At 38.9% G+C, this 18,714-nt stretch overlaps 1 protein-coding gene across 8 annotated transcripts in view; it reads left to right on the forward strand.

Annotated features, from left to right (window-relative positions):
- The window catches only part of pfkpa (phosphofructokinase, platelet a), a 44,475-nt gene extending 29,779 nt beyond the window's left edge, over nt 1–14,696 (forward strand). For 2 of the 8 annotated variants that reach the window (XM_036582389.1, XM_036582379.1), the window contains exons 16-23: nt 602–754; nt 4,972–5,136; nt 5,561–5,622; nt 7,302–7,413; nt 9,207–9,306; nt 9,589–9,594; nt 11,366–11,471; nt 14,072–14,696. In XM_036582389.1, the coding sequence (XP_036438282.1) occupies nt 602–754; nt 4,972–5,136; nt 5,561–5,622; nt 7,302–7,413; nt 9,207–9,306; nt 9,589–9,594; nt 11,366–11,471; nt 14,072–14,228 (861 nt within the window). In that variant the 3' untranslated portion in view covers nt 14,229–14,696. Of the gene's footprint in view, nt 1–601; nt 755–3,011; nt 3,165–4,971; nt 5,137–5,560; nt 5,623–7,301; nt 7,414–9,206; nt 9,307–9,588; nt 9,595–11,365; nt 11,472–14,071 lie in introns of all 8 variants that reach the window. The other 6 variants (XM_036582371.1, XM_036582363.1, XM_036582424.1 and 3 more) reach the window with 3 other exon arrangements.
- The last annotated feature ends 4,018 nt before the right edge of the window (nt 14,697–18,714 follow it).

Genomic DNA, 18,714 nt, shown 5'->3' on the forward strand with positions numbered 1-18,714 from the left:
TGAGGGATGAAAGAGGAGCAGTGAGAACTACGGATGTGCATTTCGACTAATTTTAATGTTCGAGTTTCGTAGGAGTTTGTAAACGGATGTCTGGATGTAATGAATTTGGCTGAAAATACGTGCTGCTGTAGGCTCACCTTTTTAGGTGACAGCATTCAAAAACAGCGAAGGGACATCAGTCGGTTTCTGTGTAGAAAGTTGGAGGCCACCCTGTCAGAGGCTAACAGAGAAAAATAATTACAAAAATAAATAGCATTTCACAAAAACTTAGGGACTTCTGTAACATGTGGACATTGCATTTATGGCTACAGTGAAAAGGGGTTATATTATAGTTCCTCCCTAGGTACAACTGTTGTGGCTCAAATGGGGCTTTATATATGAAAGTGAATTTTGTTTTGATGTGGTTGGAGTGGTACCCCTGTCTGTCCCATGTTGTCCGTTGTGGTAGACCTGGCTCTTCCCTCGGCTCTGTTTCAAACCTGCCTCCATTCCCTTTCGCGCCCTATCCCCTCGCCCACTTCCTTTTGCATACTCTTCCCTTCCCATGGCCAATCCCAGCAGCAGCAGTCCACTAAAGCCCTGGCTCTGCCCCGCCCTGCAGGCCTACCTGGGGATCATGGAGTTGTTAGCAGCTCGCGGAACATATGATGAGTTGTGTGTGCCCATGGTCATGGTGCCAGCCACAGTCTCCAACAATGTGCCGGGCTCAGATCTCAGCATTGGCGCAGACACCGCTCTGAACGCCATCACTGATGTAAGTCCGGCTGGGCAGCCCACCTACACCTCCGCCAGCCAAAAACAAAAGGGACTAAGCCTTCTGTTTACCAGCTCACTGCCAATCAGAATGCAGATCAGACAGAGATAGAAAGAAGCTGATTGCATTTTGAACAGTTAAAAGGAAACATGCGACCATTCTTAAAGGGACATTCTGGCCAAAATAAAATAATGTAATCATCAGTACATCTGTTGAAAATATGCCTTCTTACCTCTTAGTTTCATAGAAGTCTCTAGAGTGAGATTTCTTGATCTGAATACTGGGAAAACTCCCTCCTGAAGATGTATCTTGAGCATGGAAGAAAACTTCTAAGCACAGCTTTCTCATTCGCTGGCTAACAAGCCACTGAGCTTATACTGAAGGAAGCAATTGCTAGAAAACTGAATGTTTTATTGCAATCATTTAACTTTCTTCAAATCAACATTACACTGGAGAGCATGTATGACTCAAGCAAAATAAATGACTGCTAGAGCTAAAATATGAAGTTAGCAAGTTATCTGCTGGGCTAGCCTTTTGGTAGCTGGCTCTAGCTGATAGTGGCTAATGCTGAAAGAAGCTACTGCTAGAAAGCTGAGTATTTTGTTGCAATCATGCAGCTTTGCTGTCTTGAAGTCATCATTAAAATAGAGAGCTTGGATTACTCAATCAAAAGAAATGCCTGGTTGAGCCACAACAAGGAGTTAGAAGGTTATCTGCCTGGCATTTTTGTAGCTGGCTAACTTGCTAAGACGGAAGGAAGCTGCTGCTAGAAAGCCAAAAATTGTATTGCAGTCATATATCTTTGAGTGTGACTAGTGAGAGAACAAAGATGGATAATTGTGAAACAGAATGCTGAGAATTGCTGTGCTATAGAAGACTACCTAACATGACAATAACGTGCCGGAATGCTGCTTTAAGAATTCAAAAAGGAAGACTCCTAAACCAATTTGTAGTCGGTACCTTAGTTAATGATCATATAAATCATTATTTGACCAGATTTAAATGGAAGATTTAATAATATGATCTCATTTTAGGTCCATTCACAAAATCTGAGCCATAACTGCCCGCTGTAGTGAAGGTTACAAAGGTTCAGGTAGCATTATGAACTGCAGTGACTCAACCGGGCTTTAGCTGGTAAACTCAAAGGCAAACTGATAGCTCACAGGTAAGTGGTGATGATGATGGTGATGGTGCTGATGACATGAAGGCATGTTGTTGGTTTTGTGCCTGCGGTCTTTGCCGTTGACTGTGAACACACCACCATTAGCCCTATCAGAGCCCATTTCCCCGAATTACAGATGAAAACAGATAGACAGCTTCAGTTCAAACCATACAAACATCCTCAGAGCACTTACTCCTAATTCACTTCAAATATAGTTTGGATAAAATGGATCAGAAGAAACCATGGCTCATACTTTTCTCTTCAGGTAGCATGTCTGTTGGGACTAAATTATTAATAAGAATTGATAATTTCATTGGTTAATACCATAGTAATACCATAATTTTACATTAACGTATTCTATAAATCTAGGACAGCTTCCTTTTTTATGCCGAAGGGTGCAACCAAGCCTTAAGGCCTTTTCACAGTGAGTCCCAGTTGTACTGAATAAAAAATAAATTGAAAGTAAAGTTGTGAAAACATAAGTATTAGCACTAATGCCATCTTTCACACGAGAGGAAAGAAACAGACAATAAGTTCTAGTTTTAGATTTCATGCTGTTATTGATAACAGTTGATTCATTGATAATTGGTCCCAGGCCCCTATTTATCTGTAGAAAGAAATGATTAAAATTTTATCATTAAATATATCATAATCTAGTGATACAGTGTCAGTGAGAAGGAGGGCATTTTCCACTCTTCATCCTTGGTCCATCCTCATCCTCGAAGTGGCCACATGTTGGTGTGCTCTCTGATGTCATCCCGCTGCTGTTGCTGCTGCTGCTGCTGCTGTTGTCATGACGACGAGTTGCCCATCGTTTGCGTGTTTTGCTCTTTTTGCATCACGCGATCGCATATCACACATTGTGCACGCTCTCACACAGTGTGCATGAGTGAGTTACGTTTCGGCCCCTCCTCCTCTTTCTCTCAGCCAATGGGAAGATGTCGTGGCTATCACGCGGACGGCGTGTGAAGTACAGGGTCACTCCTACAGCAGAGCACCCCCGACCGCTCTAACGAGACCTGCATTGTGCTGTGCTGTCCTGTGGTGTCTGCTTGGTGTGTGTGTGTGTGTGTGTGTGTTACGGGGTCGTCTCAGGCTGTTGAGTGTCTGCTGCAGCTGTATGATGCTCGGGCCACCTGTGAGGAGTTTTGCATCCCGATGTGTATGCTGCCTGCCACCATTAGTAACAATGTACCTGGCACTGACCTTAGTATTGGGGCAGACACTGCCCTTAATGCCATCGTGGAGGTAAGGGACAAACCGCCACTATGGTCATTTCTCATATTAATAATATATTAATAATTTTCTTTTAACCTTAATCTGTATTTCTATAACCTGTGAAAATATGGGTATTATATATTTTACTGGGAGTTATGCCTTGTTTTGAGGGATGTAGTACTGGTACACCTATATGATGCTGAGTTTAAGGAGCTATACATTCCAGTACCAATATTATCGGCCTGATATAATTTTAAATAGTTAAAAAATAGCAGAATCTAGTGTGACACTTTCGCTCCCTTAACTTTTGTGTGGTATTGTATCATATTTCTGTTACCAGATGTTGTCTATTGGAATTCAGTTAATGCTAATAAATCCATGGAATCTTAATAACGGTTCATTTTACGGGACAAACTGTGAAGTCATAGGCAAAAGTTTGAACACGCCCAGTCAAATGACATAGTTTGTTGATGTTCTAATAGAAAATAAGTAAGCACATTCACTACAAGGAAGGTTTATTTTTTTTATTTATAAGTGCACTAATTCTGTGTGTTTGCCGAGTTTAACATATTGGAAAAACTAAAAAAAATATAAAAAGTTTTGCACAGGCCGTTTTTATGTTTTCTGTATGTTAAAAACAATTAGTGCATTAAAATGTGCAGAAGTGTTCTTTTTTTTCCACCTAGAAAATCAACAAAACGTCATTTGACCAGGGCGACAAAACTTTCACGCATGACTGCATATCTTTTGAGCCCTAGTAGTATTCAGATATTTATGCTAGCAATCTGAAATTGACTTAAACTAACCTTACTGATTGCTATAGTGTTTTTAAATTCAGCTCAAGACTACATTAAACTCTGCTAGCTGACAAACTAAGGAATGAATGTATAAGAAACTTTATCTCTTTAGTGTCGTATTTACAGCGTACGCTATATATAAACCTCGTATCTCCAAAAAAAAATAAAAAACAGAAGAGAGAAGAACGTTCGGAACTTTCAATGTAGGATAATTGAATGATATTTTATTCACAGTGATTTTGGGCCGCTTCTGTTTGTCCTTCCATCATGAAATTTTGACACTGTATAAACAGCACCTGACCTCAAAATGTTTTATTAACTTTACACCTATAGTATTCTTGATGAATCTGTTAATAACAAGTAAAAAAATAACTGTTATAAATTTAAATGGGGGGATGTTGAATACTATTATTGTTTATATTGGAAAGCTTAGTTTTAACAAGTAAGAGCTAACCCTGCCAAGCTAACCCTGCTAAGTGGAGGCTGCAGTTTAGCCGTACTAACTCGCACTGAGAGTTTGTTATTTGCTTCAAAATGGTGTTGTATTACAGCCACCAGGTGGGTTTTTAAAATAATGCTGAAGTGAATTCTTTGACTTATACAGATAATCAAAATCAGTAATCAAAAAACTCCACTACAAAAACATTTTTCTTGGGGAATCTTGAGAAATCTCTGTCCGGTTACTGACTAAATTCACAGACGACGATACTGTAAAAATAAAAGGAGGAAGACAAAAAAGCAAAGTTCTATTTACAGTTTGAAACAAAATCCATATTACATTTTATCCCTTGTAATACGCGCTCCTATTCTTAAAGCTTATTTGAAAGCTTGGCTTTGTCTTATTGTTTTCCTTGTACCAGTAAGCTGTTTCACTACTGTTATTAAAAATGGAGAATGTTATGGCAGAATTTCCCATCTGTAATTATTTTCTATCATGACTCAATGGCCCAGTCAGAGTAAGGGTTGGATAATCTTAGACATGGAAAATACATGAGCTTTAGACCTGCTGACATAATCCATTTGTATGTGTGTTTTATTAGACATGTGATCGTATCAAGCAGTCCGCCAGCGGGACAAAGCGGCGTGTGTTCATCATTGAAACCATGGGGGGCTACTGTGGTTATCTGGCCAGCGTGGGTGGACTTGCCGCTGGGGCTGACGCTGCTTACATTTATGAAGAGCCCTTCGACATCCGGGACCTGCAGGTAACTACAGATGCACCTGTACAACATTTACCATTCGAAAATTTGGAATCACTATTTTCAATAATGTAGAATCAATTTGGTTGCAAGTATGTGCATTAAATGATTCTGATATACTGTATAGCTTTCAAATGATCTATAGAAAGCTGTAAAACATTGGGACATTATAGATAATTGTCCAGAATAATGAACAAAGATTAGTTTAATATGGCGGCGAAAGCTGCGTAACATTGGGAATAACGTTAACGTTATATAATAACATTATAATGGTAGTGTATGTTGTGTTTTTTCAAGGTAGATTCAGACAGGGGATTTTAAATCAGCTGTTCAGATGGTCTTGTCTGAGTATTTCATGTTGCTGAGTAGTGTAGTGCTAGCTCCATCTGCTGGTCACATGGACAATTATTTGTTTTGTGTTCTTTCACAGTCTAATGTGGAGCACTTAACAGAGAAGATGAAGACTAGCATTCAGAGAGGACTCGTTCTGAGGTAAAGCCAACTCACACCCCAATGCTAAGCATTAGTTTCTCAATTGGTTATAATTTCTTACAATAAGTCAATAAAATAATAAATCTTTAGGAAATGATTCAGTGCATCATGGAATCTCAAATTTCTTCATGATTTGATGTTGTTATTTTGGTTTAGTTTGAAATTACTGCTAAAAATACATTGAATACATAAATGTGACTGAATAAATTATTTGCATTGTAGTGCAACATAATCAATGTGCAATAGAGGATCACAGAAAAAAACAATGGAAGGCCATGGTGGGTTTAAACAACAGCTTGGTGCAAGACGTAGATCAGAAATCTCAAATATGAGTGAAATTAAAATATCAATAATAGACATATCAAGGAAAAGGTTTTTTTGACCAGGGTATTGCATCAACTCTCAAATCAAACCCTGAATACAGACAATGAAAACTATAAACTAAGCCTACATTCTGAGACCATTTATTTCAGAATTCAGAACCATTAGCCTACTGTGTTTGCACACATAGGAATTAGACCTCCGCATTTAACCCATCCGTGCAGTGAAACACCCACGTACATACACTCTAGCAAACACACTAGGGGGCAGTGAGCACACTTGCCCGGAGCGGTGGGCAGCCCTATCCACAGCGCCCGGGGAGCAACTGGGGGTTAGGTGCCTTGCTCAAGAGCACTTCAGACACGTACTGTCAGCTGAGGTAAACGAACGGGCGACCTTCCGGTCACAAGGCTGGTTTCCTAACCTCCAGCCCACGACTGCCCATATATGTACCATATATAAATAAATACAATTCAACCCATATTTCTGGTTTCAGAAAGAGATGTCTGAAGAGTTTAAAAGCTCTCTCACAGAAATGTAAAATGTGTGTAAAATGGCTGCAAATACGTTGTCTGATACCTGACACATAATATTTTGGGGGAAAATGTTTTGGCCTGAAATCTAATTTTTCAGTACATTCATGGTGGAGGGGTACATGCAGGGTATTTTAAGGTAAAGCAAGTCCCAAAGAAAACCTTTTTTTTTTTTCAGATTCATCACTAGTTGCCATTATCAACATTACTACAACTAAAAACTAATCATTTTGTATGCCAAATAAATTGGCTATATTTGTGTTGTAGATTTTATTGACCCCTTTGTTCCAGAAATCTGATTCAGTACGTTTCTTTACAATGAACTACTTCACATCAAAGCACTGAATAACATTATGTGCATCTCGATGAATGAATTATGCCAAAATTTTGGCTGTTTCCTTTTCATTGAATAAATTAAAATGAATTATAATTGATTATAACATTCCATAGTCCGCTGCATCTGAATTGCTAAAATCCGAAGTTTTTTTATACGCCGCTATTCAGCAGCTGTAGAAAGATTTCGTCCAGCAGCTCTTTTGTTTTTACTTTTGTTCCTTTAATACTCCTTTAGACAGCATTTGAGAAAAGGCTATAGAACGAAGGGTGTTCAGTACTCAAACCTGAACTTTCTGCTCTGATTCTTAGAGCTGTGTGAAAGCCCACACTCTCTGTGGTCCTTTCAGATCAGATCAGATCAGATCTGAGGGTATTTTTGGGGCAGTTTTGATTGGAATCTATTAGAACAGAGCCCAGAGGCCCCACTGTCAGTCACCCGCAGCCTCGGCCTGTCCTCAGTTGTTTGTGTTTGTGTATGTCTTTATCCAGGAATGAGAACTCTAATGAGAATTACACAACGGACTTCATCTACCAGCTTTACTCGGAGGAGGGCAGAGGTGTTTTTGACTGCAGGAAGAATGTACTGGGTCACATGCAGCAGGTACACACACAGATCCCACACACAGCACATGGAGATAATGATACGATGGTCCCAGACATTCATTTGAATGTCTTGAATTGAATTCAGACAGTCATTTGAATAAATGGAAATGCTGTAAATAACAGTTCAATCTTTCATGAGCTGTTATAGCTGTACAACTCATAACTGTTTTGTATTGTTAGTTAGTGGAAAACATTGCTAGATTGCTACACATTCTAAAATTACTCTCGGATATATTATATAGTTTTGTACAACAGTTCTGCCCACACAATCTGATTAGTTGACAAGCATTTCCCAGTTTTGTTATATCCAGGGTGGAACATATAAGTGATTGTACTGACGTTTTGCAAGGCTTAAACATTACTGTATTTTTTTTTAAATTTGATAATTGCACTCATACTCACATTTCAATGAGAAAAAAAACAATTACTCATTACATTTTCATTTAGACCTCCAGTTGCAGTTCCGTATGTTTCATTTATTCATTTATTTATTTTTCAATATCATAAAACTGCCCAGAACTATGCTGTCATCTTTATACAAGCACCAGGACCACACATTAGTCACCGCACCACACAGATAGTTTGTTGAAAAGACAAAGCTTTTTTCCTTTGGACTAGCAGCTTGTCCAGGTGGCATCCTGCTTTCCACCCAGTGATTGCTGAGATAGGCTCCAGAAGGATGAGTGGTTTAGAAAATGTGTGTGTGAATATTTTGCCTGCATCTCTGTTATCAGATTACCGAGGACACTGTTGGCTCTTTGTGTGAGAAAGGTTGTGTTGAGCTGCTAGCAAGCAATGAGGGACGAAAGGGGAGGGGTGAGAACCCCCTGCTGTGAAACCAATTCACACCTCTCTACCAAGAAAAATGTGCTGAGATTAAAAAAAAAAATCATATACAGCTACAATAAAAAACCTCATTTCATTCCAACAATGTAAAGACACTTTTGTAAGTGTTATAATTTTAGTACACTTTTGAAAATCATTTGAATTACAATATATGGCATCAGTGTTACTGAAGAAATAAAATGCAGAGTTAAACTGAGGGACCTAGCAAACCTAGAAAATGCTTTTTACAGGCACTGTGAAAAAGGGTTAATTGAGTAATGTTTTGACACAGTCCCCACAGTACCTCCGCTTGTTTACAGTTTATCTGTACTTTTTCCACTCCTGGTTATATCTGATAACAGATTTTTGTTTTTCACCTTGCCTCTATCGTTCCACTGACCACTGGTTGCTAAGCAACAACAGTGGTGGCTCTGTGTGGCACTTGGGGTTAATCTTCTTGCTTGGCAGAAGAAATTGTCAATTGGTTAAACATACATGAAACAGTGTTTGAGCTTCTTTGCAAAACTGCCGTATAAAAGCTGTTCTGTCGCTTACGTTCTGCTCAGACTGGACTCTGAAACGACAGTCCTGGAGAGCCACAGCGCAGTGTGGTGCTTTCCTTGCTCTGACACTCCAGATTTAATTGATGTACGACGTAATGTGCGGGAGCACACTGAAAACAATTAGTCATAAATGGACAGTGTATGAAATGTAAAACAGGTTGATTGAAGCAGTTTGCAGCTTTTTAATGAACTTGAAATTATATTTTAATGAGTTTTATAGGTGTTATTGGAAAAGCAGGGCTACTTTGAATGTGATGTAGATAGTTTTGCAAAGGCTTTTAAATGATCTTTTAAATGAATGTTAATGAATATTTAATATTTCAAGTCATTTTCTAGGTGTTTTTTGAAAAGACAGTTCCAATTCCTGTGTGAATTTACAATGACGTTTTCTCTCTGTCTCTAGGGAGGAGCTCCATCTCCATTTGACCGTAACTTTGGGACTAAAATCTCCGCCAAGGCCATGCAGTGGATCTCGAAGAAGCTGAAAGAAAGCTACAGGCAAGGTAGGCTACTACAGTGTGCGCAGCTAGACTAACAACACCACTGAGACAGTCTCTCTGGTGTACAGCAGTACAGACTCACTAATAACACGACTAGACAGAGAAGATTACTGAATGAACCAGCTTGCTGAAATGTATGATAGCTAAGAGGTCTCATGTCTTTCAAGGTGTTTGCGTGTGCCTGTGTGCATGCACCTGAAATTACTAATTACATCTGTGCAAATGTTGAGTTTGACACTTTGTGTATATTTTTGCTTCTTTTGCTTTGCATCTGGCTGGCTAAAGATGAAGGTAACTGTTTACTTACATTTCAAATATAATCACATTGATAAGGTTTTAATCCACACAGAAGGAATTACAGTGGTATGTAGGGCTGGGACAATAAACAAATTTAAATAGTATTATGATTATTTCATTGTTAAATAGTACAGTTTTTTTACATTAACAAATTCTGTTTATCTGGAACAGTTTCCATTTGCGCCAGGGGGTCAACAAAGACCAGGAGTTTCTCACACTGAGTTTCACATCACAGGTCATGGTTGCTTACGTTCGCTCTTCTTAATGCTCAGATATCTAGTTGAAGCTGCAAACTCTACTACGTAGTACTTTTCTTCACACGAGTGTTTAACAAAGATGCACAATGGAGTGATAGTTGGTTAAAATCACGTGTGCTTTTTTAACAGTAAAACTCAAATTGATGTGAAAAGACCTTACAATGACATTGAACAAACATTAGGAGTAAAAAATGCTAGAGATGCACCAGAATTTTGGCCACCGAAAATATTCAGCTGAAAATGGTCAAAAGAGGCACTTTTAATAGGCAGATTTAATAGGTCTGCTGCAAAACGTCAGAAACATGATGGAAATTCCACATTATATTATATAAGTCTTTAAAATATTTAATAGTCATTTGGTAATAGACTATTTTATCTGTGGCTTTGAAAAGTTTGAAAGTTGTTTCTGCAGATAAACAAAACTAAAATTCATTAGATCCTGGGTTCACAGCTTTTTCTCCTTTTTAAACGAAATGCACACTATTGCGTGTAATAGCTAATAGCAGCAGTGGCCACAGTCATGTCTATGTGCCTGACATATTACAGTATGCGTTTTCCGTTGCTGTGGTGGAGGTGCTCTGGGATTCAGCTACAGATGCTGGTGGGAAATCATGAAGTATTATGCTGAGAGTTTTTTCAGACTGTATGTCACACTCTGGCAAACCCTGAGCAGATACAGTGGGGAATTTACTCTACTGGAGACAGACGGTTTATTAATGCCCCATAATGATCAATCATTTCAACAGTAAAAGGGAATAAAATATTACATATACATATTATTTATTAGTTTAGTATAAATACAACAACAAATTGTAGTATAAAACCCTTTCCTTTGGTTTTTGGTTTCAGGTTGTGGACGAGTGTGTCATAAGTTTTGGTTTCAATCAAGAATTTTCATTTCAGTCCATCACAAAAATGCTCTTTCTTGATGGCGTGTCCCATGTGGCAGTACACACCAAATCACACATATCTCTGCTGTTTGTATACATGAACTAAAACTAGGATTGGAGCTTCAGCTCACAAATCAAAGCACAGAACACTCAGGCTTACAAAATGGAAAGAAGAAAACAATTAATTCTATCTACCAATTTCAGGGTTGTTATCAATGACTATTGATCAGTTAATAAGTGGTCCCAGCCCTAGTGGTACAGCTCTTATCATTCTATGAGTAAATAGAAAAGTTTTCTTTCTGGTAATCACAGTTCATACAGTCGTTGGCATGTCAAGTCTGTTTTTTTTTAATAAAGTCCACCAGCAAAATTTCACTAAATTTCAAAACTTCTCTCTCTATAAAATTACATTATGAAAATATTGCTGTGCAACTAAGAATTGACTCACATGTGACAAATTCATAAGCATGTCAGACTTAATATCTAGTCCCAAACGTATCCCTTCAGCATGGTTGTTAAGTCTTCCAGCCTCAGAAAGCGCTAATACTTCACTAATATAAACGTATGTGAAGTGTGCATGCTGAAAATGGCTTGTGTGTGTGTGTGCGTGTCCTGCAGGGAGAGTGTTTGCTAACACAGAGGATTCAGCATGTTTGTTGGGGATGCGTCGCCGTGCCCTCGTCTTCCAGCCTGTGGTTCAGCTGAAGGAGGAGACAGACTTTGTGTGCGTAGAATTTACTATATAACCTTCTGAACATGCGTCTTTTAACACTATTATAACACCCTTATAACATTAAGGTCAACATGAGGTTGAGGATGTACTGAGGCTAACATTACTCCAAACAAAGATTTTGGGAATTCAGGGTGTTACAAATATTCAGCGTCTTGTCAAAGTGTTCAAGCCCTTTGAAAATGATATTCTTTTTCTAGATTACCAGTGATATACAGTCATATGCAAAAGTGTGAACACCTCTGGTCAAATGACGTTTTGTTGATTTTCTAAGTGAAAATAAGTCGCACATCCTCTACAGCCCAGGTGACAAACACAGATCAGGCCCGTGACACAATCCTATCCAGCCCACAAAAGTATTTTAATTTTCTACTAATATTAGCTCATTTCACGATGCAATGCACTACAGTCCCCAGCATGCACTGCAACGTAATGTGTGTTCTGACTCTCCTACCCCAACAACAGACTGTGGGACAGCGGTTTCACATCAGTTCTACACAATTCTAGACAATTCCACACCAGTCATATCACCCTAAAACACACTAGCTGCATTTCTGCTGCAGTTTAGCCAATATAAATACTTAACGTCAGCTCAGCAGCTCAGAAATTGAGCCCAGGTATTAATGAACTTGCAGTAAAGAAAGGATGTCAGGCATGTAGTTCAAGCAAATAGGTAGATTTAAAAACAAGTGTTCATGTAACATTTCAAGGTCTACAACAAGTGCATAAATCTTACTGTTGACGTTTTTGTCTGTTTTGAATAAAAAATGGCCAGTTTTGTTTATAGCACATTAATTAAAAATGAAATAAAAACAAGTTTTTTTTTTTCCCTCTGTCCCATGGAGTTGCTGAGATTTTTTAATATGGCCCCTTTAGTGGTTGAGTTTGAGACCCCTGCTCTACAGGGAACAACTAAGCCCCTAAAGTGACATGACAATTATTTTTTTTTTTGGAAGACGTGACCTCAAATTAAACTGTGGCCATGTCTTATTAAAAAATAATCATGGTGTCACCTTAGGGGCTCCGGAGTGAACGAACTTAAACATTGTATTTTCTTTAGCAAATTTTAGTGCATAATTTCTATTTATTTGCTGTGCTATATGACATATAGGGGAAAAAAATGAAGCATAAAATATAAAATGTGCTCTAACTTTTGCACAGGATTGCATTTTAAGTTTTAAGCTTTTTCCAATATGTTGAATTCTGCAAATAAACAGTAATTGTGCATTAAAATGTGCAGAAGTGTGTTCTCTGTAGAGTGTAACTTCTTTTCACTTAGAAAATCAGCAAACCATGTCATGTGACCAGGGTGCCAAAACATGAACATAACTGTATATTTTTCCAGTCAGATGTTTTTATTGTGAACTGATAAACTGAAACACCGAATTTTCAAAGCCAAAATAAATGACTGGTCAGCAGATGTGTTAAAGGAAATGAAACTGAATGAATGAAAATGCGCTGACTGCATAAATATTCACCCCCTTGTGCTCTAGAAGCTCCAAGCTTAGACAGATGAAAATAAATCCCCACAGTAAAAGTGCTGATTGGAAAAATCTGCTTATCCTGAGCGAGGCGCTGTGTATAAAATACAGTGCATTAGTGTGGTTTGTATTTAGCCCATAATTTATCCATAAACCTCACACTAGAACTACGGCTTCATAAACACTGTCTGATCACATGAATTCAAAATACATGCGTGCCAATGAAGAACCGCTTTGGTTTCCTAAAGAACCTTTCAAATGAGTGATTTTTATATTTTAAGATTTTGACAGGTTTTAAAATAATTTTTAGAGGCATTTTAAAAGAAAAGTTCTTTAGGGAACAAATATGGTTCTTCTCTGGCATCACTTTAAAGAACTCCTTTTGAAATTTATTTTTAGGAGTGTAGAGTAAAGGGATGGTTAGATAAAAATAGCAGAACAAACTGTTTTTGCATATTTGTTTGCTGATATCCTTAAACGTAACTAAAATCAGAAAAGTTAGTTATTTCCTTGAACTGCAGGCTTATAAAGATATTATAGTAAAATAAGTTATTAAAGTTATTAATCTTAAAATTGACTATTCAGTAGCTGAAATACATTATTAAGTACCTGCTATGAAACTAATGGTGTTTTTCCACAGAGCAGTACAGTACATCGTGGTACAGTTACTAATCTGAATTAGGAACTATAGTCTGCAAATGTTTTAACAGCTCTGGTCAGATTACATGTCTTGTTGATTTTCTAAGTAAAAATAAGAGAGTTTTACTTTCACTTAAATGAACAAATGAATGTGAAAGGGGTGTTCAGACTTTTGCATATGAAGTAAAGTAGTAGTCTCATAATATCAACTCATTTTAATGACTAGTGGTTTTATCAGTATCGGTGATAATATTCCTGATAATGCCTCAGTAATCACCAACGTTTCGATTTTGACATCACCAGAAATCAAACCTGCCATCTCATGGTGGTAGAGCAAAACCTTAGACTGCTGTGATTCTGGGTGACAGCTGACTTTGGGTTGCTTTTAACGAGTAATTAAAAAAAACAAGGAAAATCTTATGAAACAGTTATTTTCTTGTTCTAATGCTGCTCTATGTTTGTGTGGGTGTTCAGTCACAGGATTCCAAAGGAGCAGTGGTGGCTGAAGCTTCGTCCCTTGATGAAGATCCTGGCGAAGTACAAGACAAGCTACGACGTGTCCGACTCTGGTCAGCTGGAGCACGTCGTCTGCAACCGCACCAAGGAGTCGGACACAAGTTCCGCTATCTGAGGTTGCAGGGGTCACGGCGAGTTCTGAGCTCACCCTGTAGACAGGCTGGTCTGTTAAAGCGTGTGCTGACGCAGATGCTTCGTCCTTTCCTCTTATCGTGTACCGGCACTTCATCGTCCTTTTCGTCACGTCGTTATGAAACCCCAGTCACCCCCTCGTCGTTTTCCCCTGAGAACTAAAGCGCCGTACGGAACGTAGGAGAGTCCAGGGACTGGCCGCGTCCTGAGTCCTCAGGCTTTTAGTGTTTGTCCATGCTGCGAGCCACTACACGCTGACTTCCTGTCGCCAGGAGCAGCAGCTAGAGTAGTTCCACCTGTTAGTGTCCAGCTGATGATGCAGCGCGTCTGTAAATGCGATGCAACCCAGCTCCTGTCTCTCAAGCACAGTTTGGTGTGTGGATGTGTGAACATCATTATGTGCTGACATTTATTTGCTTGACCAATAAAGATTATAAACATCTATCTGGAGGATGCTGTTTCGTGTAACTTTGTTTTTAGACGGACAACTGGTTTGCAAATACTCCACACTCATTTGAGCATGAAATCAACACTGTCTACTGAAGAATAAAAAGTCAAAACAGAGTCAGAGGCACTAGAAAGAGCAAAAAAAAAAAAAGAAAATTCACTATAAATGTTAGAGCTGAAAGATTTTACATCCAAATCACATTTTAGAGTGCAATTTTTAAATCACAAGAACTACAATTTGAATTATAACCTGTTATCAACAACATTTTCTTAACAAGGTTTAAGTGCAGAAACCTTATAACACTGAGTTTCTAACCAGCCTGAACATGAGTTAGACCAATCAGAAGCATCCAAACACTCATGAGCTGTGACATCACAACCACAGGTAACTGGCAGTCTGGTACATTACATTCAGTGTTCAAGCCTCAAACCAGAAAAACTGAATATTCTTGGCCAAAAAACAAACCTGGGCCTTGATTTATAGAAACTGATGGCAATTTAAATTGCAGTTGCTTTATTGGTCCAAAAAAATCACGAAGAAATATTTTCCCTAAATTGTTCAACCTTAAAATACAAATACATTTGAATTGAGTTGAGTAACAGTGAAACTGGAAAAATAGAACCGTATGCCTCTCAAAACCTTTCCTTCTAACGCAGAGTTGAAAATATCAGGCCAATATTGGTTAAAAAAGTTACAGAAGTTTATATTTCAGTAGTTCATTTTGCATACAGCTTTGCAGTCTAAAACTAATTAGTATTTCCCTTCATTTTCTGATTAAATTATGAGTTGTTCTTTTATGAATACATCAAAAAGTGGCATTCTGGCAACTTCTATTAAGTGATATATTAAGTGATTATGCCACTTATCAACTAACTGCAGAGTCTTGTGGGATTTAAGTCCTGGCCTTAGAATTCATAGAAGTTAACATACTGCCGTCAAGACTAGGCCACAGTGATAAATGCTGAGCACGTTACATTGCCAAATCACAAAATACAAACCACCGGTACTAAAATGGTCATGATCTGAAAACATGTCTGAGATTCAGATTGTTTCCCAAAGAACACCTTAAGAGGACCCCTCAAAAGCATTGCAGCCCATCATATATCCTTCACGTTACAGGAGTAGTTTTTGTAAAAAAAAGTCTATATATAGTCAATCAGCCAACAAATTTGGTGTCTTAAGTTTGTTTCTTTACGCTAGAGCTACAAGGCTAATGTAGCTAGTAAGTAATGGAAGATGTTGTGCAGTGTAAGTATTGTGCAAACTGCATTCCTGAATCATTACATGTTTACCTCAAATACTTTTGGGCTGTTAAGTAATCTCAAAAAAGACTTGCCTATAGCTAAAACGCAGTTATCCGTAAGAATGGACAAAATAAACAAAATCCAGGCCTTCAGGTGACCGCTACTACAGTTTTAAGCTGTGCATTGTCCATTTTTTTATGCTCATTACTCATTAAATAACACTATTATTCTATTATGATTATAATCATGATGTTTAGAAAAAAAAACTGATCCCTAGTGGTGCCAGTATGATATAGTATGGCTGTATTGCTGGTGCCCAGCAGAGGGTGCCAGAGTCCTTTCAATGTAACAACCTGAGCACGTGCTCTGCAGCATGGTCGCCCATGCTTTTGCAGCATGCTCCAAAATCTGCAGTGCCTCATTTCCTTCTTTCTGGCACATTTCGCAACCTCTGGACTGCATTTGGAAACAAACTTACTGGAAGCCTGTGCATCTTTATCATGCACATTACACATCTTTATCATACCGATTCAAAGGCTTCCCAGGAGCCCTTAAAAAAGCCAGCTTGTACATGTAATTGCACCACTGTGTCAGTTAAATGGATTTACTACAGATAAGAATCAGAAGAGGTCCTGTCTGTCTCTGATTTAACCCCACGTGTGGTGTTGGTGGGCCTAAATGGTGAACAAATGTCAGATTTCTTTGCGAGCAGTGACCCTGAGGGCATCACCTTCAGCAGTGAGGTGGTGTGAGGAATAAAGAAATGATCAAACACTATGCTAATGTGATTAATGTGAAGAGCTGACAGGTACTTTTTTTTCCCTCCGTTAGGTGACATTATTCTTTACACCGTCACCTCATTCTCCTCTCTGTCTGCACCCACAGAGGTATTTGAGTGCAGGCACCCTGGTGCATGAAGGGGAAAAAAAATGAGCAAATCCAATCTTTTGAGTTGATTTAAGAATGCAAAGTGAGGCCTGCAGGGTCATATGCACATAGGTAATCAATAGTAATTACCATTTCATCTCTCCTTCGTTCTTTTCTTTCCCTCCCTTAAATCAGGCTCTGATCTGATCTCGTCGGACTGATTAGGGCTTGTAAATAAAGGAGCCGGTCGCAGTTACATAGCAAAAGCCAGATGTGTGCTCCCCCAACTTTATCTTCATTTAATACCTCAGTCCCCTTAAGCGCCGCACCAATTAAACCTCGAGCCTGTAGCATTCAAATGGCCTGGCAAATAGACTATTTCCATTAAACAGACTCTTAATTCGAGGCCACCGCGTGGGCTGAAATGCTTTGTGTAGCAGATTTCTCCCTTTGATACCACACGTATGGATTTTCAGAGAAAGATGTATGATCCTGGACCAAACACCACTGCAGTAAATGCTGAATACCCGTAGTGGTAAAAATAGATTACTTGAAAGCTATTGCAATAACAATGGTAACGGTAGACAATAAATCTTCGCCTGTGATATTAGAAAAGCAATATTTTTCTTTCAGATAAATCATGTGTGCGTGTGTATGTTTATGTATATACACCCACCAGCCACTTTATTAGGAAAACCTACCATGTATCTCCCCTCATTGTCTATTTTACCAGGTCTTTTCTACCACATATGTGCCACTTTGTGGGTCTAGAATCACACATTATAGTCTATGTTTCTCTGTATAATTTTTACCCTCTTCATTAGTGATCGGGACCCCCACAGGACCACCACAGTGCAGGTATTATTTGGGTGGTGGATCATTCTCAGCACTGCACTGATGTGGTGGTGGTGTGTTAGTGCTGGAGTTTTTAAACACTCTGTCCACTCCAGTGCCCAGTCCATGAGACATCTACCTGGTCTGCATGTATCTGCATGAAATACAGCTGATGACTGGGTTGTATTGAGTGTTCTGTAATGTGACAGTGACTTTTTCACTAAACCATAGTGCTTCAGAATCCACTGTCCTTTTAAATGGGTGTCAACTTGATTGCAAACATCAAATACTCTGACTGGTCACTTCATTAAGTGCACTCCCCTTGTGTCTGCAGTCATTGTCCATTTTAACCACTCCACTTACCATTTAGGTGCACTTCGTAGCCAGCTCCACAATTACAGACTGTAGTCCATCTGTTCTCTGCATGCTTTATTGGTCCCCTTTTATTCTGTTCTTCAATGGTCAGGACCCCCACAGGACCACCACAGACCAGGTATAATTCGGGTGGTGGATCATTCTCAGCATTGCAGTGACACTGACGTGGTGGTGGCGTGTTAGTGTTTGATGTGCTGGTATGTGTGGATTAGACACAGCAGTGCTGAGAATGATCCACCACACAAATAATACCTGCTCAGTGGTGGTCCTGTGGGGGTCCTGACCATTGAAGAACAGGGTAAAAGGGGGCTAACAAATGGGAAACAAATGGGCTACAGTCTGTAATTGTACAACTACAAAGTGCTCCTTTATGGTAAGTGGAGTCAATAAAATGGACAATGAGTGTAGAAACAAGGAGGTGTACTTAATGAAGTGGCTGGTTGGTGTATAAATCAGGGGTTACCAATCTTATCTACAAAGGGCCAGTGAGGCTGCAGGTTTTCATTCCGAACAAGCTGGAGCAGACCTGATTCCACTTGTTTAATCAGTCTAAAACGACACGGGTCCTTTGTGGATATGATTTAACACCCCTTACCTAAATTATTGTAAAGATATATGACTTGATTAAAAGGTGTTAGAAAAGCAAGAGAAACTCCACTTCTCTGCTTTCTCTATCTATGGCAACATAAACAGCCCCGTGA

Source organism: Colossoma macropomum, unplaced genomic scaffold, assembly GCF_904425465.1.
Source record: "Colossoma macropomum unplaced genomic scaffold, Colossoma_macropomum, whole genome shotgun sequence".
NCBI classification, from domain to species: Eukaryota; Metazoa; Chordata; class Actinopteri; order Characiformes; family Serrasalmidae; genus Colossoma; species Colossoma macropomum.